This window comes from Tamandua tetradactyla, chromosome Y, assembly GCF_023851605.1.
Source record: "Tamandua tetradactyla isolate mTamTet1 chromosome Y, mTamTet1.pri, whole genome shotgun sequence".
NCBI lineage: Eukaryota > Metazoa > Chordata > Mammalia > Pilosa > Myrmecophagidae > Tamandua > Tamandua tetradactyla.
This window is the reverse complement of record NC_135354.1, coordinates 16,008,320-16,035,826: the sequence shown is the minus strand read 5'-3', so window position 1 is coordinate 16,035,826 and position 27,507 is coordinate 16,008,320. Positions and strand designations below refer to the sequence as shown.

General features: G+C 36.5%; 1 protein-coding gene across 1 annotated transcript in view; it reads left to right on the top strand.

Annotated features, from left to right (window-relative positions):
- The window catches only part of SRY (sex determining region Y), a 143,321-nt gene that overhangs the window by 63,596 nt on the left and 52,218 nt on the right, over positions 1-27,507 (top strand). Inside the window, exon 2 of the mRNA XM_077147135.1 lies at positions 10,214-10,834. Within this exon, the coding sequence (XP_077003250.1) occupies positions 10,214-10,834 (621 nt within the window). The remainder of the gene's footprint in view (positions 1-10,213; positions 10,835-27,507) is intronic.

The following is a 27,507-nucleotide window of genomic DNA, read 5'->3' as shown; positions in this document are numbered from 1 at the left end:
CCAAAAGGCACATGAAGAGATGCTCAATGTCCCTGCCATTAGAGAAATGCAAATCAAAATCACAATGAGATATCATCTCACACCCACCAGAATGGCCACTATCAACAAAACAGAAAATGACAAATGCTGGAGAGGATGCGGAGAAAGAGGCACACTTATCCACTGTCGGTGGGAATGTCAAATGGTGCAACCACTGTGGAAGGCAGTTTGGTGGTTCCTCAAAAAGCTGAATATAGAATTGCCATACGACCCAGCAATACCATTGCTGGGTATCTACTCAAAGGAATTAAGGGCAAGGACACAAACGGACATTTGCACACCAATATTTATAGCAGCGTTATTTACAATTGCAAAGAGATGGAAACAGCCAAAATGTCCATCAACAGACGAGTGGCTAAACAAACTGTAGTATATACACTGTAGTATATACATATGATGAAATATTATGCAGCTTTAAGACAGGATAAACTTATGAAGCATGTAATAACATGGATGGACCTAGAGAACATTATGCTGAGTGAGTCTAGCCAAAACCTAAAGGAAAAATACTGTATGGTCCCACTGATGTGAACCGACATTCGAGAATAAACTTGGAATATGTCATTGGTAACAGAGTCCAGCAGGAGGTAGAAACAGGGTAAGATAATGGGTAATTGGAGCTGAAGGGATACAGACTGTGCAACAGGACTAGATACATAAACTCAAAAATGGACAGGACAATAATACCTAATTGTAAAGTAATCATGTTAAAACACTGAATGAAGCTGCATCTGAGCTATAGGTTTTTTTTTTGTTGTTGTTGTTGTTTTGTTTGTTTTTGTCTGTCTGGTTGTTTTTGTTTTGTTTTTACTATTATTATTACTTTTATTTTTTTCTCTATATTAACGTTCTATATCTTTTTCTGTTGTGTTGCTAGTTCTTCTAAACCGATGCAAATGTACTAAGAAACGATGATCATGCATCTATGTGATGCTGTTAAGAATTACTGATTGCATATGTAGAATGGTATGATTTCTAAAAAAAAAAAAAAAAAAAGAGTCAGGTGCCTAGGATGTAATGGAGAGCCTGGATGGAAGTGCCTGAAAATGCAGAGCTGTGTCCCAGTAGCCATGTTTCTTGAGGATGATTGTATAATGATACAGCTGTCACAGTGTTACTGTGTGATTGTGAAAACCTTGTGTCTGATGCTCCTTTTATCTGCCTTGTCAACAGATGAGTAGAACATACCGAATAAAAATAAATAATAGGTGGAACAAATGTTAAAATAAATTTAAGTTTGAAATGCTAGTGATCAATGAAAGGGAGAGGTAAGGGGTATGGTATGTAAAATTCTTTTTTTCTTTTTCTGTTTTTGTTGTTATTTTTCTGTTGTCTTTTTATTTCTTTTTCCGAATTGCTGGAGATGTTCCAAGAAATGATCATGATGATGGATATGCAACTATGTGATGATATTGTGAATTGCTCAGTGTATGTGTTGGGAGTGTTTGTGTTTCTTTCTTGTAATTTTTTTTCATTAATAAAAAATTTTAAAAAAAAAGAAAAAAAATAGATGAATGAGTAAACAAAAAGTGGTAAATGTTTCGGAGCAGCTAGAAGAGAAAATCTGAAATGGTGATATAGTAGCCCAAGACAAACTCTGGGAACTGTCCTGTAACTAATTGTTGACAAATGCTTTGAAAATTATTGCTTTTGCCTTTCTTTGCTTTGTATATATGTTACATTATAAAATTAAAAATTAAAAAAATAAAAATAGAAAATTAATTCAAAACAAAATTAATATTCTCTTACAAACTAAGGTCTGTAGTTAACAGTAATGTTGTAATATTCTTTCATTAATTATAACAAAGTCACCATACCAAAGCTAGCTGTCAATAATAAGAGGATATAAAGGGTATGGTATTTCTTTTGGAAGAAGTGAGAATGTTCACATATTAAAAGTGATGAGGAATGCATAACTATGTGATTATACAAAGAGCCATTGATTGATTGTATATTTAGAATCAATTGTACAGTGTGTGAATAAAAACTGTTTAAAAAAATGGTATAAAAAAAAGAAAAGTGTATTTTATGGGATCTTTTGGTTGGTGATGTATATTTTTTATTTTGCTTAAAATTTGATAGCATTAACTGAAATATGCTAGCATTAAGTGATAGCAGTCTTTAAATAATTCACCCTGTAACCAGAACAGCCTTAGAATGGAAAATGATAGTCCCGTGTTCCTTTTAAATGTTGCTACAGCAGTTGATATCTACAATATTTTACAATATTTTTATAGTGTTTAATTCACATACCATAAAATTCATCCTAAGTATACAATTAATGTCTCTTGGTATAATCACATAGTTATGAATTCAGCATCATAATCTTTATGAGAACATTCCCATTTCTTCTGAAGAAAACAAGAAGAGAAAAAAACTCCATATCTCTCCTTTATATCCCCCTCTTACTGACATTTAGCTTTGGTGATTGCCTTTGTTATAATTAATTAAAGATTATTTCTATGTTACTGCTAACTATAGATACAGTATTCTTTTTACACAAATAGAAAGTGTGGCATATATTCCTGGTGTACAAAATAGTTCTTTAAATTGCAAGAATTTTCTTTCTTAAAATTTTGACTTCAAATTTTTCTCTTTTTCCCCATATACTTTCCAAATGTAAGTGAGACTGGATGGGGTAGGAGGGTTGCATATTGTTAGAAGATTTTTCTAGAAAAATTTTCTGCTATATTGATTAAGGAAAACCTCATTATATACATTTATTAAAGGAATCCTGATCACTACTTACCATTTGTGAGTTAAGTGCCGTTCGTTTCCCTAAAAAAGCATCTGTAAAAATAAAATGTCTTTTAATCTTGCTATTAAAACAAAATATTACATGTAATCTTTTTTTTTTATCTCAACAGATATAGTTTATGCTGCTTTTTATTCATAAAGGAAAGCTTCAAGTGCAGAAATGGTATGTCCTACTATCAGACAAAAAGAAGTAAAATATCACAAGAGAACTTATTCAGACTGTTTTAGCATGTAAACCTAAAATATGCAGCTTTCTTATGTGGTGAGATCTGAAAATTGTTTATAAAAGGTAAAATTTTCACTTATCAATAACTTAAAATTTAGTTAGGTCATTTATTATATGGAAACTTGAGAGGTGGCATCAGCAAAGATCAATAAAGATTTTGATAGAAGGAGTTTCAGGTGAACCTTTTTATTTTTTATTTTTGTAAAAAATGCACATTTATTCTTTTACATTTTTTTTTTGGTACATGGGCAGGCACCAGGAAGCGAACCCAGACCTTCAGCATGGCAGGCAAGAACTCTGCCTGCTGAGCCACTGTGACCAGCCCTGAAGCTTTTTATTTTTAAAATAACTGCTTTTTAAATTGATTTTTAGTCAAAAATAATATTAATATTTGATCATCTTTTTAGAAAAACTCAATGAAATAATTTTTGCAGTGGTGAATATGGTTAATATTTTAAATTCTGTCAATATTTTCTTCATTTAGACAAGAATACTACAATTCATTCCTTGTGCTTGTACCTCACAAATCTGTATTATTCCATGTACTCCAGCAGTCCCACTATTGAAAGCAGGAACACAAATGAACATAAGCACACTGATGTTTATAATAGCATTATTCAAATTGCCAAGAGATGGAAACAGACCAAATCTGTTTATTTGGACAAGTTTATAAACAAACTGTGGATGAGTATATGAACAAACTGGTTTGCACATAGAGTGGAAGACAGAATAAAATCATGATGCATGTGACAACATGGATGAAGCTTGACTACATTTCACTACAAAATAAGCCAGAAACAAAAGGGCAAATACTGTATGGTCCCACTAAATGAATCAAGTATAACAGGCAAACTTTGAGAGTTAAAAGTTTAGAATATTGGTTATCAAAAAATAAGATGGTAAAGATTGGGAATTTGTTGCTGAAGAAGTACAGAACGTTCAACAGTATTCTTGGTAAATTCAGTAATGGATAGCACAATACTGCGTGATGGAGCCACAATATTGTAAGCATGACAACAAAGCTAACTGTGAGTATGGATCTAAAAGGAAAACTAGGGTCGTGTATGATGCCAGAGGGAAGGATAGATGATAAAAACTGGGACTGTAAAAGCTGGATCATATGGCAGTTCTATATTTAACTTCCTGAGGAAGCACCAAACTGCCTTTCAGACTGGTCTCACCATTCTGCATTCCCACCAATAGTGAGTAAGTGCACCTCTTTCTACATATCCTCTCTAGCACTTATAGTTCTGTTTTTTGTTTGTTTATTTCTGATAATAGCCATTGTTGTAGGTGCGAGATAAGGTTTTGATTTGCATTTCCTTAATAGCTAGTGAAGTTTAGCATCTTTCCACAGTCACATTGCTACATCATGAGAATATCATCTTCAAGAAACATGGCTACTGGAGCACAGCTCTACAGTTTCAGGTACTTTCCTCTCTAATTCACCTTAAAAACTAAAAAGGGATATCCATATAATCCAGGATAACCTCTTGACTCTGTTTGGAATCTCTCAGTCACTGACACTTTATTTTGTTTCATTTCTCTCTTCCCCCAATGTAAGGAATTTTTAAAACATAATATATGAAAGGTACCTAATATATAATACCAAGCAAATGGTTAGCTTTCAAGGCATCCCAATTTTCTACTATTATGAACATGCTACACATAAAAGGTGACTTATAAGTCAGAGTTATTATTACACTCTGCAATTCCTGGCTTCAAAATTATCACCTTGCTGTCATCATCAATCCCAGCCTTGTTGTATTCTGATCTTTACGCTATCCTAATAAAATCCTTCTTCTTATCCCTTTGCTCTATCCACTGAAAAACTGTTCTTAAACCAAACCTCCAACTCTCAATAAATGTTGGCTTTACCTTTCCCCACTGTGACAGCCAAAGCTCTGTAAGCCAATGTTCCCTTTAACTCTGTGGTGTGCAAACAACCCAAGTTTGCCCAGCTTTCAACACATGTAGGCACAGAAACCACAAAATAACAAAATAATGTACAGACCAAGATACATTCCTTGTTTAAGCTTGGACAGCATTGACTTCTCTGTACCAATTGAGGAGACATTCTGCTGAATCTCTGTACCAATTGAGGAGATATTTTGCTGAATCTTTTTGGTAGAAGGCTTGGCTAACACCTGCACCCATAATACTTCAGAAAGTTTGGGAAAAATACAAAACATATGTACGTACGATAATTTTTAATAATAATGTAAATTTGAATTTACACTGGGTTGTGTGTGCTGCCTCTTCATACTTCTCCTACATCTTTGCTTGCAAGGATTTCCCTAGGGAACAGGGGAGAAGAAGGGGCACCATGCAGGATTAAGAAATGACAGCCAGAAGAAGTTAGTTAAGTGAGACCAGGGGACTCAAGCTCATCAGGAGCAAGAGTACCAAATAAACTGACGTCCACATATTTATTGCGCTCTTACATGGTAACTACTTTAGGGGGTATAACAAAGGAAGATTATTTTTAACATCTGTCATGCCTGCAAAGCTACAGAGTTTGGTTCACAGTTCCTGTCCCAGGAACCATTTATTACTTATCAGAATGTTTTCTATACAGCTCTGTTTGGGCTCCAGAGTCAGCGTCCTTGAGAGCAGAATGAGCATTGACCAACCTGCCTGAAACTTCAAAGGCAGAACTTTCCCACAGTAAGGCCAGATTGGATAAGGTGCATACAGGCTGGACCTCATTTCACAGGAGACCAAGGGGCTGTGCTTCCAAGGCTATTCTGATGTGGCTTTGCCAACAGTCAGAGACATGCTTCTGGGCCCCAACACTTGCTGATGATAAACACTTTAAGTAGATGTAGTACAGCGGATTACTCATCATATATGAACCTATTTATAATTTGATTACATCCAACAACTTTCATATTCTTCATCCCTATCTCTTTTATCGTACAGGTTTGGATACATATACTTTGCTAAAAAAAACAAAGAATTCGCTGCTAATTGAACATTAGAGAAAGAATCCTATTTAACTAAAAAGCTTGTAGTATTAAATAAATCCCTTGCCAGTGTAGATAGAGCAAATACACATGATCTTAGTAACGGGACATTGGTTGTACCCAACATAGAGATAAAGGAGTTAATTACAAGGAATTTGTAATAAGTACATTATATATAAGCTATAACTATACTCCACTGAAATTGCTTGCAAATTGAATTAAGAATTGCTTTTGCCACAGAATATAAACTAATAGCCACCATAGAAGAGATTAGAAAGATGATTAGCCTTGCCACTGAATTATCACCAGACTCAGTGATAGGTTTAGCTGATTTCTAATCAAATCTTAAATAAGGTGTAATTCCTAGATAGATGAAAATGTGAAAAGCTCGTAATTGCTCAGATATTTCCTTTTTGATTATCAAATACCTATTACGATTTCTATATAAAGGCTATTCCACAGGCAGACAACATTTTCTAGCTTGTAAAATAATAAAGCCATTTTCATTCAAATGAGTTATAAACAGGAATGCGCATTATGATGATGTACATAGTGATTACATTATTATTTTGCAACTTAAGCCATAATACATGATAAATTCAAATATAAGAGCAACATTGGTAAAGTGTTTGTGCAGTGTATGACAGCTCCAGTAAGTATAGTAAGTCCTTACCGTTAAGTACGGAAAAATAAAATCTCTAACTGAGAAAATACCCATTAAAGTTGCTCAAGTTCTGGACAGTGACCAAAAGTGCTTTCAAAAAATTAGAAACCAAGTGAAAATGGTCTCTGATCTTAACACAACAAAACGAGAAAAAAATATGTACTCAGAGCATAACAGAACTCTTCCGAGGAATTTCTTTAAAAACTGTTGATTAGATACAATTGCTCTATGCTTGGTCAAACAGCTGTTGGCTCACTGGTGAACCGGGAGTGTAGTTAACCTTGGACAGAAATGAACAGAGGGGAGATCCCTGGAAAAGAGCAAGAGGACATCCAGAACAACCTTTATCTTAGAGGCTAAGATATGCAATATCTGAGCTAACTACAAGGAACTGTGAATCAGAAACTGTAAGAACGGAGTGAGGCCACCTGCATGTTTCAAAGTGAAGGACAGGATTTGAATTGTGTAACAAAAGCTATCAGTTTCCATAATTTAGGACAGGCTAGCAGAGACATGGTTTAAATACAATCAGTCAAAGTGGATATGGAATAATTCTCCAGGAACATGTGCTCAAAGATTATGACCTTATTTCAAGAGGCAATTTCTGTATTTTGGAAAAAGCAAATTGCCAGATGATTAATTTATTAAAAGAAAGAAAATTTTCAGTGGAGGTTAGAGAAGAAGCAGCATGTTTTAAAAGTTGTAAACTAAACACAATGTTATGCTTTTGAAACATTTCAGTTTTGTTTTCATGTAGATTTTGTTTTTATTGTTGCTGTTGAGTGTTGATTAATTAAGTATCCCATCCCCACCCCACCCTGGGAAGGAGACACCTATGAAACTGATGTTTAAATGGATCAGAGACTGTGATATTTATCTGAGCAAATCCTTGGAACAGTAGAACATAGTAATTTAATAACTGAGCATTAACTTGCAACTGAACTACTAAGAGAATGTTTCATATCAAATTCTGAGTTAAGATTTTTATTTGTTCTAAGAATCCAGGAAGATTTAAAAAGGAGAAAAAAAAAAAAAGACCCAAAGAACGTTTGACTGCAAAGTCCCAAAGAGAATTAGATATTCATTAAAACAAATTTTCAATTATCTTAAATTTTAAACTGCTTTATTACATCATTTAAATACATTTTTAGTGGAGGGGGAAATACACAATGAGAAATATATACAGGAAATGTAAAGGTTAGCTGATAAGACTCTTGGAATATATGCACGTACATATATATTTGTCTATGGGTATACACACATGAGAGATAACAGGTATAGAGAGAGATACAGATAATACACACATACATACACACATACAGGTTCTTTTTCTTTCTTACTGAATACCAAAAGGCATTTCATTTTATCAACCTCAAGCTTTTTAAAATGGAGGCAAAACACACACATAATATTAGATCATTGTAAAGTGTACAATTCAGTGGCACACAGTACAGACAATATGTAATGCAACCATCACCTCTCACAAGCTAACAAAACATTTTTATCACACCAAACGGACTGTCCATGACCCTTATAGGGAATCAGTCACCATTTCTTCCTTTCCTGGGCTCTTCGTCAATCACTAATTTGCTTCCTGTCTCTGTGGATTTGCCTATTTTGAATGTTTTGATAAATGGAACCATACAAAATTGGACCTTTTGTATCAGTCTTCTCTTATTTAACATAAGGCTTCCAAGATTCATCTATGAATTGGTTTATGTATCCCTCTTGCTTTTTTTATTTTAAAGTTTGAAATGGTATATTATTTCCTAATGTATTAAATAACTTTTATGTCTAGGAAACTTTTCTTTGTGTGAATGTAATATAAACTTTAGGTTCTTAGAGACATTTTAAAGTGGGTCCAGTATCAGTATATTCCAATTTTATATATTTCTTGAATACTGAACTTTATGAGATGACTAGGATACAATTTAAAGATTCATAGTTATCTTTAGACTGAATAAAGTCTTTGGACTTTCTATCTTAATGTAATAGAATTTATTGAGTAAATCAGATCAGTTATGTGGATTATTTGCATATACTGAGGAATTAAGAAAATATTTTACTAAGTAATTCTGGCATTGTTCAGCCTTGGTGAGACTTTATTTTTAGTTTCAATAGGCTGTGTTTTGAATAACCAAAAGTTGCTTCTCAACATTTGCATATATGATTTTAAGACTTGTTTGGGGAACTTTTCTCCTAATTTATTCATCAAAGACCATTAATCATGGCTTCATGATTTATTTTGGGGACATGTTCTCTTACTTCCAGGAAGGTTGCAGTATAATGCAAGAGATGGTAAGTTGGTGCCTGCAATTTATTACATCAGCTGGGAATTTAATTTAGATATGTAAAGTGCTTTGCTTTTATCATCATTGGTTATGTGGAAGTGAAGAAGCAAGGGACTTAAAAATTATAGCTTTCTGCATTTATAACATTTAGTGTTATTTTAGTATTGTCTTAAAACTTCATTGCAACTGTTTGAGGAACAAGGTCATCTCTTTTCCTTCTAATGGAAAAATATTTTAAACATTTAATATTAGTTACTTCAGAAATTGATCAGCAGAAAGCTGTTAAACACATGGTTATACTGATCTTTAGTAGTTAGCATAGATAACAGAAAGGAAATCTCAATGATTTTCCAGTTAAACACATGGTTATACTGATCTTCAGTAGTTAGCATAGATAACAGAATGGAAATCTCAATGATTTTCCTTAATGGAAAATTGACATAGAGTTTTCAATTATTTAACTAGCCATAAATATTAATAAAACAAAGATTACTATAAATTCAATTTCAAATTCTGTGTGTGTGTGTGAATGCTAACAGGATGAACAACTCTTTTAAGCTTGCTTTCTTTTAAATGAAATTTTGTTGATACATCTTCCCATACCACAGAAACCATTCCAGGTGTTTCATAGTATTATCATGATAGCTGTGCATATATTCCCATGATCAATTTTAGAACATTTTTTCCTTCTTTTGTGTGTGCTGTGTGGTGGAGGTCACATTTCATTCTTTTTCCATTTGAGTATCCTGTCAATGCAGTATCATTGGTTGCATGTTTGTTTGGTTGGTTGCTTGCTTGCTTGTTTGGGGGAGTGCTTTGGTCGAGAATGCAACCCAGGTATCTGGCATGGCCAGCGGGGAATTCTACCACTAAAGTACCCATGCACCCCATAATCTGGTTTTTAAAGGTGAAATTCACAAAAATGGGTACAGTTAAAAATGCTATAATAATTTTCTCTCCTGTACCCTCATCCTTAGATTAAGGTAATATACAACTTAATTAGCAATTAATTTCATTTGGTAAATTTAAGGAGAGAGTTAGGGTCTTCAGTCTGATGGAATAGAAATAGGGCACACAAGCTGTGTGTCATTATTGTATTAGGATGTTTTGGTGATAATCTGCAGTTTAGGAGGATGGCAGACGGCCGGGGGCGGGGTGAATAAGGGAGAAATGTTGGGGGCGGAGAAATGAATATTTCATTCCAAGAGTTATTGTAATAAGAGTATTCCTGGTAGAAATAACCTTTGAATGGTACAATAATTTTGTGAAGTCTTACTACACCTTCACATCTTTCTTCTCCCAGCTTCTCCTCGCTACTACCTCCACCCTTTTCCCATAGTGACGGGTGCACTCTACGTTTCCGCTATGTTTAAATTATTGAAAAGTGAGTACAGTCCAGCAGCACAACAACAAAATTTGCTCACGGGGGAAATCTCTTCGTTTCCTGACATTGACAATTTTCAGTCAAACGATCAGTATGGTAGAGAGAGCAGAAAGCGCGTCAAGCGACCCATGAACGCCTTTATGGTGTGGTCTCGCGACCAGAGGCGCAAGATCGCTCTGGAGAATCCCAAAATGCACAACGCGGAGATCAGCAAACGGCTGGGATACCTGTGGAAAACGCTTACAGATGACGAAAAACGGCCATTCTTCGAGGAGGCACAGAGACTACAGACCTTGCACAGAGAGAAATACCCGAACTATAAGTACCGACCTCGTCGTAAGGCTAAGATACCCGCAGTGTGTAGCGAGGTGAACGCGGTGCAAAGGTTATACACTTGCAGCTGTGCCAAGACCACACATTTACGGTTGAAGGACCAGCCAAGCTACTCGCCGTCCAGGAATACAGCCAGCTCGTTGCTGCGACAGGACAACCACGGCGACTCATCAGGTCTGCATGACAATCGGGTAACATTGCTTGTGCAGACTCACGTCCACTCTTCTGTTTTCCGTGATTTACAACCAGAACTTCCTCTCGCTCATTAGGAAATCAGACATTGATTTCCCTAGTCTTCCTAACAAAGGCTCTATTCAACTCAATTATGCCCGTATTTCATTTTTAACTTTCATTTCGAAATAAAGTTGGTAACTTCAGGACAGATATAGGGCGGTCTGAAGTGATTCAACCTATGCTTATGCCTTTTTAACAGTATGCGCCGCTAACTTGATAAGTACCCCAAAACCGCTCTTTATTCCAAATACAGTAAAAAAGGTAGTGGCGAGAAAACACCGCCAAAAATTATGCCGTGAAAAAAAAAAAGTTGTGCTTTGGCGGAAAACTGTGTGTCTTAGAACTCGGTCCCTTACAGACGTCCACTTCTAGGAGCACCTGCCCTTTAATCTTTGAGCTACTTTGTGCCTCCCTATAAACTGTGCATAAGTAGGTGTGTAAACTCTTGTTTCCTGTGACAGTTTTCGTCGACTCCCCTCACCATTTTGGAAAAACGAGTTTTGGTTCCACTGGTTATTTAATATCAATTCAACTCAATTTCTTTACTCCAAGTAAATCTGTGCTCTTTCACATTTCCTCTGAAGCAGTTGTAACATCCATCTGGTAAAGTAAAATCTTAAAATTTTGTTTTCACTTTTGTTTTTGTAACAGAACCATGGTTTTACGTTGCTCTTTAAAGCCTAACTTTAAATATAGATTGGAAAGCAGAGGCAGAGTTGAGAAACTGAACTATTCAGTAATCAGGGGGAACAGACCACCATCACCCAGTCTGCTTAATTTTATGAAATAGCAATGAAAACACCTACTATAATAGAGCCCAGGTTTTAATGTTTGAGGCATTGTTTTGTTTTTTCCTTAATTTTTTTTTATTTAAGAAAACAATCCACGAATAATGGACCATCAGTAATGGATAGCTTAGTTAGCTTAACCATGGGCATATTTAAATAATGTGACCAAAAGAGATGTTCTGGGGGTGGGGTAGGGGATAAACTGTTAGTTTTACATTTTAAGTTATATGCAAATTTCATGAGGTGCTCTTTGAACATTTTTATGTGTGTGAATGGGAGAGCAATTATGTAAATCTCCGTAGAGTACATATCCAGGAGAAGAATTGCAGCTGTGCATATTTTAAGCCTCAGTGGTTATGGTGTGTGATTTTGTTGTTGTTCATTTTAAAATCAGATTATTTTCTTAACCTATTTTTGGTTGTAATTTTTGTGGTTGAATGTTTTGCTCTTTCCAGATGGATAATTGTGTATTTTGATATTTGTATTTTTGCCTCTAAGATAAATTTTAAGCAATACTGATAGCAAGTGTTCTACTTTCTCTGTGATTTTAAATGAAAATCTAGACTATTTCATTAAGTTTGCATTTAGGTTTCTGATAGATAACTTGTGATATTTTAAAATGCCAGCGCTTAGGAAATACTTAAAGGACGCAAGGATCAAACCAAAGAGCAGCTTTAGTTGTAATAGCCCAAACTAGAATTTGTCCATTCAAGCTCCCTGAATGGAACCCATACAACAATTAAACAAAAAAAAAAAACATGACCTCTAAAGGCAAACTATCCAGATGTGACTCCCATCTCCACTATTTCCTAGCCCTCACTTTGTACAATTTATTTTACTGTCTTGGTCTCAATTTCCCCACCTTTATTATTTGTTATTGATGATATTGATAATAATGATAGCAGTGAAGATGAAAAAGATGATGATGATATGAATGACAGTAATGATGATGCTCAGCTCCCTGAGATATTATAAGGGTTAAATGAGTTAAGGTGCATAAGGATTATGAGTCAATGTACATACAGTATGTACAACAGAAGTTGGTGTTTAAAGAATTTTTCAAGTATTAGGTTTATTAACCTGAAAATAATTGCTCCATCTAGAAAATACTCTAGTGAAAGAGTAAGATAGATATCCATAGCTGATTTATTTAAGTTGATGAACTTCCCAGACGTTTCCTAGATGTTTTGAACCAAGTCATATTCCCACCAGCAATGAAGGAGAGTTCCCACTCTTCTACACACTCAACAAAATTTGGAACTGTTAGTCTCTTACATTTTTAAAAAAGGATGAGGGTATGGTAATGATAATAATTAAAATAGTTGGGAACCTATGCCTAATGTGCTAAGCCAAGTCATTTCTCATCTTCCTCAGAAATTTTTTCTTTTTAAATTGGTGTTCTTAAAATGGCTATGTTGTTTGCATTGTCCAGGAGATTCTGTTGGTATTTTTATTGAGACCATGCAAAACTGGGAAATTAGAGAGATAAACAAAACCACAGGAATATTTTGTAAAAAGAAAAGTAAGTGGTTTTACAAAAGTAGTTTAAGGGTGTTGCATATTTTCCTGTAACTTTTTGGAAGGATTGCATGGTAAGACTAAATGAAATTGAATTTTCCCTTTTGCCAAACAAGAAAGTGATCCCCATCCCCCTTTTCTTAGAACATTTCCCTTAGAAAACTGGTTTGTACATTCTTTCCTTGTCCCCTTGAGTTGTATGTAAATCTTTTTAAAATCTAAATAGTCCCCTTGGCAGCCTTGCAACCCAGGCCTGCACTTCTTAATAGCCTTGCAGCCAGGTCTTTGAAACGTAAACATCAAGGCAGATAGCCACCATATCTCCCTTAGGATATAGGTGGGAGTTTAGCCTATGCACCTGGCTTCAAGCTGTCCCATCTTCTTGTTAAAGAGAAATGAGAAAATTCCTCAACGAGAATCCCAGTTAAGCTAGTTTAAATGTTTTTGAATGCTGAGCTCTGGTTTAATCCAGAGTTTAGCGATTTTGTTTGTAGAAACAGCAGGCCGAGAGACTGAACAGCATGGATGCGTTTTATATAAGAATGATAAAGTTTAATATTGATTTTTGCATGTTAAGGCATTGGGCCCAATTTAAATTTAAGTGTCAGTTAAAATTCTCATCCATTGAGTGAGATTGCCTTGCCTTGTTTCAGCAAGGGTAAGAGTCCCAACCTCCAGATGGGTCCCTGGACAGGTAAATACTGAAAGGCAGAGGAGCCACCCTCTCCTTTCACCTAGTTCCCACCTCTTATCCCCTATTATCCACATTCCCTCCGAACACAAAGAAGTTAGAATGGGAGAAAGAGTAAATGTGATGGTAGAGTTATACAGAGAAGGTGGGGTTTAGCAAATGAGCATGACTGCTGAAATCATTGTACTGATATTTCTTTTAGGCTGTAGTGTCTTTGGCCAGCTAGAAGGAAAAACCTGAAATTGTGGAACTGTAACCCATACGAAAACTCTGAAATCTGTTCTGTAACTAATTGTGCTGATATACTTTGAAATTTATTGCTTTTTTGTGTATATATTTTGTAGTAAAACTTCTTTTTTTTTTTTTAAAGGACAACAAGAGACCCTTAAGTTAAGAACGAATGGTCCAACCACAACGTAACAAAACTTCCTGAAAATCCAATTTTCTTTGGCACATGCTAATTACAGCAAAAAGTGCATTTATTCTTGGATCATTTGGGCAAATTAGTCAAAACACACTATGAAAGAAACAGAAAATTGCCAAACCCTATAGTCTAGATCTTTGTTCAACATTGGAGAGTAATCAAACTGTTCCCCCAACCTCACCCCAGATCCTTTATTCTGTCGTGTAATAAGCAACAGGTTGACAAAGGAACCGTGAAGCTTTTTCTTAGGGGAGCCTAGAGGCAGACATCCAAATCAAAGCCACTCCCATTCCCGCCTCCAATTTAAGGGATTTTAGAATTTGCTTAAGCCAAAAGAAAGATCTTGTCAACCTATGGAGATGTCTCAAAGAGAACATGGTAAACCGTGGGTGCAACCCCTATGGATAAAGTCTGCAGGGCTTTTCAAACCTGTTTTTCCCCAATTTGTAAAGATAGGGTTTAAGAGAACAGGTTAGGATCTGCCACCCCTCACCCCACCCCAGTGTTCTTTTAACTGGCTTTTTTATAAAGTCACCTAACTATTTCCAGGCATGAAAACACTTTGAGGTTTTTTTTTCATTCGAAAACGTATTGAATCGGGGAAAAAAATAGTTTGAATCAACAGCAATCGACGCACAAATTTGGTGCGACGCCTTGTCCTCTCTGCGCGGACGCATACACTCGAGGACGCCTTGGCCGCGCAGGTTTGTTGCTCACAGTATGGGGTGAGTTTTGGTTTATTTTTCCTTGCAAGGACAACTTTTCAGCATCTCAAAGTAAGTAACTGTAGGCATAATCTTTTTTTTTTAATTTTTATTTTTGTCTTTGGAAGGAACAGCGATGGGAAATATAGCAGAGATATTGCTTATCTAGGCACTAATAAGAGGCTCTGTGGTAAGAGCAGGAAGGGGGTTGGGTTGGAACACAGTTGAAAACAAGAACGAGTGGGATGTTTAACGTCATTTGCAAACTCAAGGATTAAATCTCTGGACCCAAGGAAAAGTGACTGAGACAGGGTTTGGCATTTAAACTGCCTTCCTAGTTGTTATTAAGATTTTTCCTGCGCTTTTCGATCATTAATAAGACCATGAATGTTTAGAATTCTATCCTACCGCTCGTGTTTTTGCTACAAGTAAATGTCTGATTTTTATTAAAAACTTTTTTTCGTAAACTTCCACTAAAGAGCGTTAAACAGAAAGGACCACATACAGCTTCTTTTATTCATTAACAATTTATTGGACTTATAAATTATACTTTTAATGAACAACTGGGTACTTTGTAAACATGTGAATGCTACAAGTAATCTCCTATTCGGAACAGCTTTTCAGGAACTTTTTCACAGGTGAACAATAACAAATACTTTAAAATATCAATTACATTTTAGATATATAGTTCTAAGGGTTAAATAAAAGAGAACCCCTTAGATATTTTGCATGTTTCAAATACTATATTACATGTAAATTGAAATAAATAATAATTCCATGTAACTTTACAAAATGTGAGGGGAATCTCTGAGAACTGTTGCCCATAGATAGCATTATGCCATAATTATTATACAGGTACATCACCATCCTATGCATACTGTCGTGTGGTTTGCCTCTTTCGAACTTCATACACTCACACCCCACACATGCTCTTGTATATTTTAATTTTTCCGTAAGTGTCCATTTATTAATTGAACATCATTAATCTATGTTTTAGTGCCTTTCTTTTAAAACTTTGCCATGTGATTTAATATCAAGGTTTCAGTGCGAAAAAAAGATATCTGTCTTTCACTAGTTTCAAATTTCTTATGTTGCTGTAATTGTGGTGTTCTCGCTGTGTAAATGCGCCTGTGATTTTTTCCCCCAGAAACCTTCCAAATAAGTCACACACGTCATGCTTCTTTACTCTCTGTAGCTTACTATGCACTGTTTTACTCTGCCTAGAAAAAGGATATTTTCTTACATAACCACAGTTTAGTAATTAAATTCAGGAAAGCTAACACTGATAGAATACCATCATTTAATCCACGTTCCAATATCTGTGACTATGCAAATAATATTCCTTGAATAATTTCTCCCCCCTTTCTCTAGAATTTGGATGTAGATGTTATTCTTCTTTAGTTTCATTTAATGCAGAACAGATATTCATGACTTTGATTGGGTTAGTTAAAATTTGGTGAACAGTCCACAAATTTGGGTTTGTATGATGTTTCCTTATGATTGGATTCAGTTATGTATTCTTGGCATGAAATCAGAGAAGTGATGTTGTGTCATTGTCAGTGCATCATTATCATGAGGCACATGTTTATGTGGTGGTGTTATTTGGTTAAGTCATTTAACAGTCATTTGGTTAAGTTAGTGTCTGTGAGTTTTTCCACCTTAAGGCTAGTATTTTTCCTTTTGTAATTAATTATTGGCAATAATTATTTAGAGATACTCTGAGTCCATTTTCACACGTGAGCTAGGTGCCTCTTGGTGATTTCTTGTGTTTCTTTGTGCAAAAATAAGCAGATGCATAGCTGTCTTATTTTCCTTTTTTTCTTACACAGATACTTTCTCTGTAAGCATATGATGAATTCTCTTTTGCACAGTTTTTCACATTAAGCTGTATCCTGGAAATCACCTCATAACAGTTCAGAGACATGTTCTTCATTGTGTTTGATAACGTAATAGAACTCCATGGCATGTCATTATTGTAATGGATCTCACTGATTATCTGCTATGTGTGAACACGGAGGTTAGATGCAGTATTTCCCAGTAATGCACGATGCTGCACTGAATAACTCTTGACATTTTTGCAGTGGATCTTTGGAGTAACATCCCAGAAAGGGAAGTGTTAGGTCAAAATGTGAATACATAATATAGTTTTGCTAAGTATAGCCAAATTCCACTCCGAAGGGATTTTGCCATCGGTGCATTCCCATAAGCTGTGTTTGAAAGTGACTCTTTTCCCATGCCTGGAAAGAAAGGTCTGTTTGCAAACTTATGAATTTTTTGCCAGTCTGATAAATGAGAAATTGTATCTCTGTGTGTTTGGTTTTGCAGTTCTCTTATTTTGTGTAGCACTAACGGCCACATATGTATGTGCATCTGTATGTTCAATCTGTATGTTCAAAAGGCTGTCCATTCATCATATCACTATTTCTTAAACAGCCATCATTGTCCCATGATACCACCTTTGTAATGAAATAGTTTTCCACATGCTTGGACAGGTTTTTTATTCTGTTACCATTGGAAAGAATTCACATCATTTTGTTTTCTTTGTGTCTGTTCTTGTGTCAGAATCAAGGCAAGTATAGAGGTTTGGAAGTGTGTTTTCAGACTAAAAAGGGCTAATTTCCCCCAAATTCCCCAAACCTTTCAGTTACCAGACAAAGGCCATGGATTCTTTTAGCCCAGTGCTCTCAATAACCAATTCCTGAGATACTGGGGTTTCAAGGAGAGAAAGAGTTTATTGCTAGGCACGTAGTAGGAGAGCTGGTGGCCTAGAGGCCCAAAATATGTCTCCCCGAGTTTAGAGGGTTCAAGGTTTTAAAGGATTTAGCAAGTGGACAGTGACGTCATTTGGGGTAGTAAATTCAAAGCAGAATAGGAGACAGTGTTACCGTTATCATCTCAGGAGGGGAACATAAGCTGGAAGGAGGGGAGGCAGAGCTATCAGTTCAGTGCTAAAGGTGTAAACCAAAAGGAAGGGAGACAACTTATCTTTCAGTAGCAGAATCTAGCTGAAATGGGGCTGAGGCTAGCTAATGGCTGACTTCAAACTCTTCATTAGCAGTAGGGCATTTGCCATAAATGTGAGGACCAGATAAAGGAATAACAGCACTCACTGTCACAAAGGCACAAGCTAAGGGCCTTTTCAGTCATTTCGGAGATCAGGGCAGCTGGATCATAGTTTAGGGATTTCAGGTATTTCCCTCTGTGGACTCCAATATCTCAGAAAGCAAAAAGGAATATGGTGGGCGGGCCGCGGTGGCTCAGCGGGCAGGGTGCTTGCCTGCTATGCCGGAGGACCTCGGTTCGATTCCCGGCCCCAGCCCATGTAACAAAAACAAAAAAACAAAATACAATAAAACAAGAAAATGTTTAAAGATGTTTCCCTTTCTTCCTTCCTTCCTTCCTTCTCTCTGTCTTTCCTTTAAAAAAAAAAAAAAAAAAAAAAAGGAATATGGTTCAGTAATCAAAATCACCCCTTAAAACCTAATTTCTTAGTTACATTTCCACGGCTTTTATTTTTAGTTATTTTCTTTTCACTCTGACATATTTACTTTCCCACATGAACTTATCAACTTGTCTAGTTGTAAAAAAAGAAAAAATATAGCTTGCTGGGGTTTTACTGGTAGGATATTGAATATGTGTAATAAATTGGGGGGAACAAGCATGTTTATTATGGTGAGTTGTCCTATCTAGGAACAAGAGCTCTTTCCATTTGTTTAAGTTCTACTTTTGTATCTTCTAACCATGTTCTTCGTAGACTTTTTGGACATTATTTAAATTTATTATTATCATTTATTCCTTTTGTGAATGGGATTTTTTTCTTCTTTATGTCATTTAATTGCTCATTATCTGACTGTATGCAGGCTATTGATTTTTCTGTGTTAACTTCATGTTCTTCTACCACATAGAGTTCTTTTACAGTTGGGCACACCATTCATTTACCCCCACTATTTTACTAAAAGAAGTTTTAAACTTAGAGAAAAGCAGGATTTGGACACTGAACAATTAATATTTTGCCTTCCTTGCTTTATCATCTATCCTGACACTTATCCATCCATCCACCAATCCACCCTCCTCCACCTGGACTTTTTAAGACATCTCAAAGTCTATTGCAGACACTAATACCCTTTATACCTGAAAAATACGAGTGCCTATGCCATTACAATGTTTTCTTAGAGGAATCCAGTATCTTTAATCAGTTGAGCACCAAATGAGATATCCTATTTCATCTTTGAATCGGTTTTGGTGCACTTTACATCTCAGAGAATTTATCCACATTCCATATGGGTTGTTGAATTTATTGGCATTTATTATAAAACCTTCCTCTGTGTATAATCTATAGTGATATGCCTTTAAACGTCATTGTTTCCTTCCTTCTGCTTTTTTGAGTTTAGTTTGTTGTATTTTTTCTAGTTCTCTATGTATAAAGTTGGATTATTGATTTAACATGTTTCTTTTTTTTAATGTGGACATTTAGAACTCTAAATTTCTCTATGAGAGGCAATTTTGCTGCGTTCCCTAAGTTTTGATGTATTGCACTTTCATTTTCATTTGTCTCAAAGTATTTTCTCTTTTGATTTCTTTGTTTAAAGCCAGTGGTTGTATAGTAATGTATTGCTTAATTTTTTTATATGCTTATGAGTTTCCTTTTGATTTCTGGTTATACTGTGTTGTGGTGTGAGAAGAGGCTATGCATGATTTTCATCTTTTAACAATGTATTAAGTGGGGTTGGCCACGGTGGCTTTGCCGGAGACCTGGGTTCAATTCCCGGTGCATGCCCATGCAAAAAAAAAAAGAACGGAAACAAAAAAAGTAGTAAGTATTTTTGTGGGTTGGACATATGGTCTAAGCTAGAGAATGTTCTGTGGGCATATAAGAAAAATATACATTTGGCTGTTGCAGGGTGGAGTGTTCTCTATTTGTCTTTTAGTCTAGTTGATTTAATTGTGCTTTTCAAGTTGATTCTTTCCATGTATATGTTCCTTCCATTCTTGAAATTGGCTGAGCTCTTCAAATAGGATTGTTAGTGCTGTCTATTTCTGACTTCATTTCCATTAATTTTTCCTTCATATATTTTGGATCTCTTTTTACGTGTGAATGCTTCCTTTTATATATATATTTTTTTTCATTTTTAAACAATGATATTCACACATCATGCAGTCCAACCTAAGTAAAAAATCTGGTTTCTCTACAGATCCTACAAATCTTTTTCCCTTTTGCTTGTGTGTTTCTGACTCATAAATCTTCCTGATGAATTGACCCTTTTATCAAAAAAATAATGTCCTTTTTTTTCTCATTAACACCTTTTTTCGGTCTATTTTGTTTGGTGTTGTGCCACAATAAAACAACTGCTTACAAATAAAATATCAGTATATAAGTTCACACAACTGCAATAAAATGTCTAAAAAATATTATCCAACTCTGCCAATCACAAAACAGTGTCACCTCTTTGATTCAGTTGTAGAACTTAGACATGCCTTCGAAGTCTTAATGCAGTTTTAAATTTAATAACTTCAGATGGCAGACTTTCGGTTGACCAAGATGGTGTTGTAAGATACTCTAGAGTGGTGTCCTCCCCTAGAAACTTTGAACAACTAGCAAACACTACCAAAGTCACCTTCTTCAGAACTCTGGAAAGCAGTTAAAGGGCACCATTAATTGGGCAAGTGCCAAAGAAAGAAAAAGCAGCCTGTGAAATGGTGGCAAAACTTATGGTGCCCTTGTGAGCCTCTGCCCACCATCTCCCCATTACAGTGTACAGCCAGCCTGCACTTCCATTGTGGACTCCTGGCCCTAGTCCAGAAGGAGCAAGAGAATACAGAGGTGCCTATATGTCACTGCCAAGGTTTCTGGTGTGAGCCACAGACACTGAACTGTGAAATTTGTCTCAGGCTCTGCATCCCAGAATTTGACTAAAAGAAAGAGGAGCGGCTTGCAGCTACTAAAGCTGTGTAAAAAATAATTAAGTCAAAGCAGCCTGGGACAAAGGACTCCCTGCCTTAAGTCATACAATAGAGTATCCAGGAGGGAGTAAAAATCTATTTCAGTGGAAGTAGAGGGGAGTTTTGACTTCCTGTAATTGTAAACAGTGGAATTCCTACATCCACAAGCAAAGGCAAGCCCAGAAAAGAAGGAGGCTCCTTGCCCTTGCAGGCTCACTTAACACAGAGTAAAATCTATCCTTTGCACTCACCTCAGGCTGATCTTTTTGATAGGAGTACTACGTTCTCATGTAAACCACCAGCCAAAGCTGAGCCAGTTTGCAAAGACCGTGAATGTGTATTTCTCTTTGGTTTGCTTGCTTTTGTTAGCTCCTGGCTTTGAAGGAAATTTTTGTTATGTCACTAGCTGAAGTTAAGAAACAGAAAACGCAGGGCTAAATCCCAAACTTGACACTTTATAAAATATTAAAATGTACTATTATATATTATATATATATTTTGGATCTCTTTTTACATGTGAATGCTTCCTTTTTTATACATATATATTTTCAATCAAAGAGATGACACTTTTGTGATTGGCAGAGTTGGATAATATTTTTTAGACATTTTATTGCAGTTGTGTGAACTTATACTGATATTTTATTTGTAAGCAGTTGTTTTTGTATCAACAGAAAATTACAAGAGAAAGGCAATTAAAATGATCCAGGCCAAGACAAAAAGGAAAAGGGGGGAAAAAGGGAATGGATTCTAATAGGCCTCTGAGACCCCATTACTCGAATAATAATGAGCCGTATGGGAGTCCCAGCAGGAGAGGAAACATAGAAAGGGGCGGAAAAAATAGTCAAAAAAATAATGGCAGGACTTGCTTGAATCTTTTTATCTCATCTCACCCTAGAGTCTGTCTTCAATAAACAAGGCATTCCATATTGCTTACAACTTTTTAACTGCCGAATCATTTGATATACACAGAAGTAGTGTAATGTTCCACACAGAATACCTCGAGGCACACAAGGAAGGATGGGGTTATTAAACTTTGCATTTGATATTGTAGCCGAGGCTCTAAAATTAAGGAGTTGAGAGAGAGAAGTGCCATGTACCTTCATGGTGTCCTGGGAAATCTGGGTTGATTTTGCAAACTGGCTGACCTTTGGTTGATGGTTTACATCAGTGTTCTTTGGTCCCAGAAAGCAGCACAAAAGTAAGAGATGGGAAAGTGAGGACAGGAGAGCAAGGCCTGCATGGAGAGGCCCACTCCTGGTCAGATGGATAGCACCATGCAAAAAGATCAGCTGTTGACCAATAGCTGTTTGGAAGTCTTGTTGCCCTGCTTTTTGAGAAATATGTGGCTGACCACTCCTTCTGTTTGTATAGAACAAAGGCCGAAAGCCAAACTCAGATCTCGTAGTGACGTGACAGCCATATAGACTGGCAGAGCTCTGACCACCTGACCCCATATTCTTGATTCAAAAAATAAAAAATCTTCCACCTTGCCTCTCACAAGGCTTCCTTCTATCCTAAGCCAGAGTGGGAGGCACAGAGGAGCAGTGCTGAAGACATGCTATGTGCAACTCCTCAGGGCCTGCACCGACATCATGCCCAGGCCCAAAGTGGGGGAGATGTGTTCGCAAGTCTGGGCCTCTCATGTAGGTATTTAATGTTCCCCATGTGTCAATCCCTCCCCCTCACCTTTCTTGGACCCCATTAGGGTGAGGGTAGCTTATGGCTGCCAGAAAACAGCTGGTAGGCTAGAACATGTTTTCTCTTCCTCCTGCTGCCGGGGTACGTTAACAGCTGGCGTCATGCCCAAACTGGTTGATGTTCCTGCTCTCCTATCTCAGTAGTATCTTGTCTCTGAAGGGAAAAGCTGGTCTCTTGCTGAAATGTGCAAAAGGTACAGAGAAGCTTTGAGTAGATTTGACTTGCCTACCATATCTTCCTTCTCTGGCTATGCTGACTTGGGATATATATATATTTTTACAAGGAATAAGTATTTTTTATCATTACAATCGACTATTTTTCTTCCTTTTTTGTGAGAAATAACATATATACAAAGAAGCAATACATTTCAAAGCACAGAGCAACAATTAATTTTGGAACGGATTACAGAGTTTGGTATGGATTGCAATTCTACAGTTTTAGGTTTTTACTTCTAGCTGCTCTAAGATATTGGAGACTAAGAGATATCAGTTTAGTGATTCAACAGTCACTCATTTGTTTCATCCTACCTTCTCTGTCTAACTCTACCATCTCCTTTGATGTTTCTATCTCTCTCTTTAGAGGTGTTTGGGCTATGGCCATTTTAACTTTTTCATGTTGGAAGGGGCTGTCACTAATACCGGGTAGGAAGATGAAACTAACTGATGTTCTGGAGAGGCTGGTCCCTCTAGGTTTCAGGACTTACCTGGTCCAGGGACCCATTTGGAGGGTGTAGGTTTCTAGAAAGTTACCCTAGTGCCTGCAACCTTTATAGAATCTTACATATTGTCGTAGGTGTTCTTTAGGATTGGCAGGAATGGTTTTCATTGGGGTTTGGCAAGTTATGATAGGTAGCAATGTCTAACAGAAGCTGGAGTAAGAATAACCTCCAGAGTAGCCTGTTGACTCTATTTGAACTCTCTCTGCCTCTGATACTTTATGTGTTACACTTCTTTTCCCGCTTTTGGTCAGGATGGAATTATTGATCCCATGGTGCGAGGGCCAGGCTCGTCCCTGGGAGTCATTTCCCATGTCTCCAGGGAGACTTTCACCCCTGGATGTCATGTCCCATGTAGGGGGGAGGACAATGATTTCTTTCACTTGCAGAGTTGGGCTTAGAGAGACTGAGGCCACATCTGAGCAAGAGCAGAGGTCTTCCAGAAGTAACTCTTAGGCATGCCTATAGCTGGTCTAAGCTTTTCCACTACCTACATAAGCTGTAGGTGCTACACAAGAGTAAGCCTCATGATCGAGGGCATGGCCTATTTATTTGGGTATCCCTAAAGTTGACACAGTATCAGAGGTTTCCCCGTGGTGAATTTTAATAGTTCCATATTTGCTCTCCCATCCCTCAAGGAACTTTACTAATTAAGTAAAATTTTGGTTTATTTGCTTAATGCACACTAGATTGTATACAGGTATTACAATAAATTATACAGGATTAAAGGCCCTCTTTCTTATTCTGGGTTCTCTGTGTTTCATTTGTTCAAATGAGCTATACAGATAGGTTGAGGTTGATTATGTGCTACAGAAAATTTCAGTTCTGAAGAAAATACATCTTTCTTCCTTCATCTCAAAGAGTACACACAATTCTGAAATAAAGACGCTGTCTTCCTTACTCCTTATGTTCTGAGTTGTCTTAATCCCAACCTGGTTGGCTCTGTTCTTATCTCTTAAGTACTAGGTTATACATTTATAAAACATGCTCTCAAAAATCCAGAAATAATAATTACCACTCTAGACTAAATGTGTCTGCTATAAGAGTTTACAATCTAGGGCCCTGTTTTCTTATAAGTGTGTTATAAAGGAGATGATGCTGTAAGTGTTCCTTCATTTCTGGCTTATTGTGACTTGGGGTTTTTTACCTTATATATCTTTTTCTTTTATTCAAAATAAAGCAGTTTTTAGCACACTGAAAAAATTAAACACCAAACATTCAATGTCTTTCTAAGGCTGTACTGTATCCCAGGCTGAATTTTAGAACTTCATATGGAAATATCAGTCTTAGTGTAAGGAAAGGAAAATACAACGTAAATATACCTACAGAGACAAACTGAGCTTTAAAATTCAGTTTTCACTTAAGTCCCTTTATTTTAACAGTATATTAATATTTAATTTTGAGAAAATCCCATTTATCTACTTTTTTCATTGCTTTGCTCTGGCTGTAAGGTCTGGGAATCCACCTCTTATCACAAGATTTATAATACGTTTCCCTACATTTTCTTCTAGCAGTTTTATGGTCTTACCTCTAATGTTCAGGTCTTTGATGCATTTTGAGTTCATTTTTGTATAAGGTGTGAGATATAGGTCCTCTTTCATTCTTTTACATATGGATATCTAGTTCTCTAGGCACCATTGATTGGAGAGGCTGCTCTGTCCCAGGTAAGTTGGTTTGGTCATCTTATCAAACATCAGTTGTCCATAGATGAGAGGGCCTACATCTGAACACTCTATTCAATTCCATTGGTCAGTATATCTATCTTTATGCCAGTACCATGCTGTTTTCACCACTGTAGCTATGCAATGTGCTTTAAAGTCAGGTAGTATGAGAACTCCCACTTCATTTTTCTCTCTCAGGATATTTTTAACGATTTAGGGAACCTACTTTCCAAATAAATTTGGTTACTGTTTTATTTTTCTATTTCTGTAAAGTAAGTTTTTGGGATTGTAATAGGATTTGCATTAAATCTATCAATCGATTTGGGTAGAATTGCCATCTTAACTATATTTAGTCTTCCAGTCCATGAAATCCCTTCCATTTATTTAGGTCTTTCATAATTTCTTCCAGCAATTTCTTGTTGTTTTCTATGTGTTGACCTTGCTATCCTTAAATTTATTCCTAAATATTTGATTCTTTTGGATGCTGTTGTAAGTGGAAATTATTTCTTGATCTCTTCCTTAGATTGCTCATTGTGAGTGTATAGAAACAGTACTGATTTTAGGGTGTTGGTCTTCCCTGCCCCTTTCCTATGTCATATTTTATAGCTTTGCTGTACGTTTTTTAATGTATTTTTTTTTCCATGGGAAGGTGTCAGGAATCAGACCAGGGTCTCTGGCATGGCAGGCGAGAACTCTGCCTGCTGAGCCACTGTGACCCACCAGGATTTTTCATGTGGAGTATCTCATCTGCACGCATGAAAGTTTTACTTCTTCTCTTCCAATTCTGATGACTTTTATTCCTTTTTCTCATCTGATTGCTCTGGCTAGAATTTCCAGCAGAATGCTGAATAACAGTGGTGACAGTGGGCATCCTTGTCTTCTTGCTGATCTTAGAGAGAAAGCTTTCATTCTTTCCCCTTGAGGATGATGGTAGCTGTGGATTTTTCATATATTCCGTTTATCATGTTGAGGAAGTTATCATCTGTTCTAGTTTGTTGGCTGCCAGAATGTGATATACCAGAAGTGGAATGGCTTTTTAAAAGGGGAATTTTAAAAATTGCAAGTTGGCAGTTTTAAAGCTGTGAAAATGTCCAAATTAAAGCAAGTCTATAGAAATGTCCAATCTAAGGCATCCAGGGAAAGATACCTTGGCTCAAGAAGGCCGATGACATTCAGGGTTTCTCTCTCAACTGGGAAGGCACATGGTGAACATGGCAGAGTCTACAAGCTTTCTTTCCAGGCTTCTTACTTCATGAAGCTCCCCCAGAAGCATTTTCCTTCTTCATCTCTAAAGGTCTCTGGCTGCATGGGCTCTGGTGGTTCTTGTGGCTGTCAGATTTTTCCAAAATGTCTTCTCTTTTAAAGGATTCCAGTAAACTAATCAAGACCCACCTGGTATGGATGGAGTCCCAACTTCCTGTAATCAAAGGTTAATACCCACAATTGAGTGAGTCACATCTCTTTAGAGATATTCTAAGTTTCCAACCTACAATACTGAGTAGGAATTAAGAGAGGCTGCCTCCACAGGAGGGATCAGCATTAAAACATGACTTTTCTAGGGTGCATACTCCTTTCAAACCAGCACACCATTTATTCCTGTCCTATGAAGTATTTTCATGAAGAAAATGGATGCTAAATTTTGTCAGATGCCTTTTCTGCATCAATTGAGAGAATCATGTGGTTTTTCTGCTTTGGCTTACTGGTACAGTGTATTACATTAATTGATTTTCTTGTGTTGAGCTAGTCTTGCATAACCGGAATAAATCCCACCTATTCACAGTGGATAATTCTTTTAATGTGCTGCTGGATTCAGTTTGCAAGTGTTTTGTTGAGGATTGTTGCTTCTGTATTCATTAAAAAGATCGGTCTTTTTTTGAAATCTTCGTTATAGAAGATTTCAGTCTTCTATATGAAAATTTATGGGATGCTTCAAAGGCGGTGCTGAGAGGGAAGTTTATTGCCTTAATACCTATATTTAAAAACAAGAAAGAATAAAAATCAAGGAATTAACTGTTCACTTGGGAGAACCAGAGAAAAAATGGTTTTTTTCTTGTAGCATCTTTGTCTGGCTTTGTTATTAGGGTGATGCTGGCTTCTTAGAATGAGTTACGTAAGTTTCCCTCCACTTCAATTTTTTTTGAAGAGTTTGAGGAGGATTGGGACTAATGCTCTCTTGAATGCTTGGTAGAATTCACATGTGAAGCCATGTGGTCCTGGACTTTTCCCTTTTGGGAGGCTTCTTGATGACTGATTCAATCTCTTTACTGTGATTGGTTTGTTGATGTTTTCTATTTCTTCTCCAGTTAATGTTGGTTGTTGCCTTTCTATATTGTTCATAGTATCCTCTCATTACCTTCCTTATTTTGGCCAGGTCAGTGGCTACCTCTCCTCTTCCATTTCTGATTTTATTTATTTGCATCCTCTCTCTCTCTCTCTCATTCTTTAATCAGTCTACTTAAGTGTTCATCGATTTT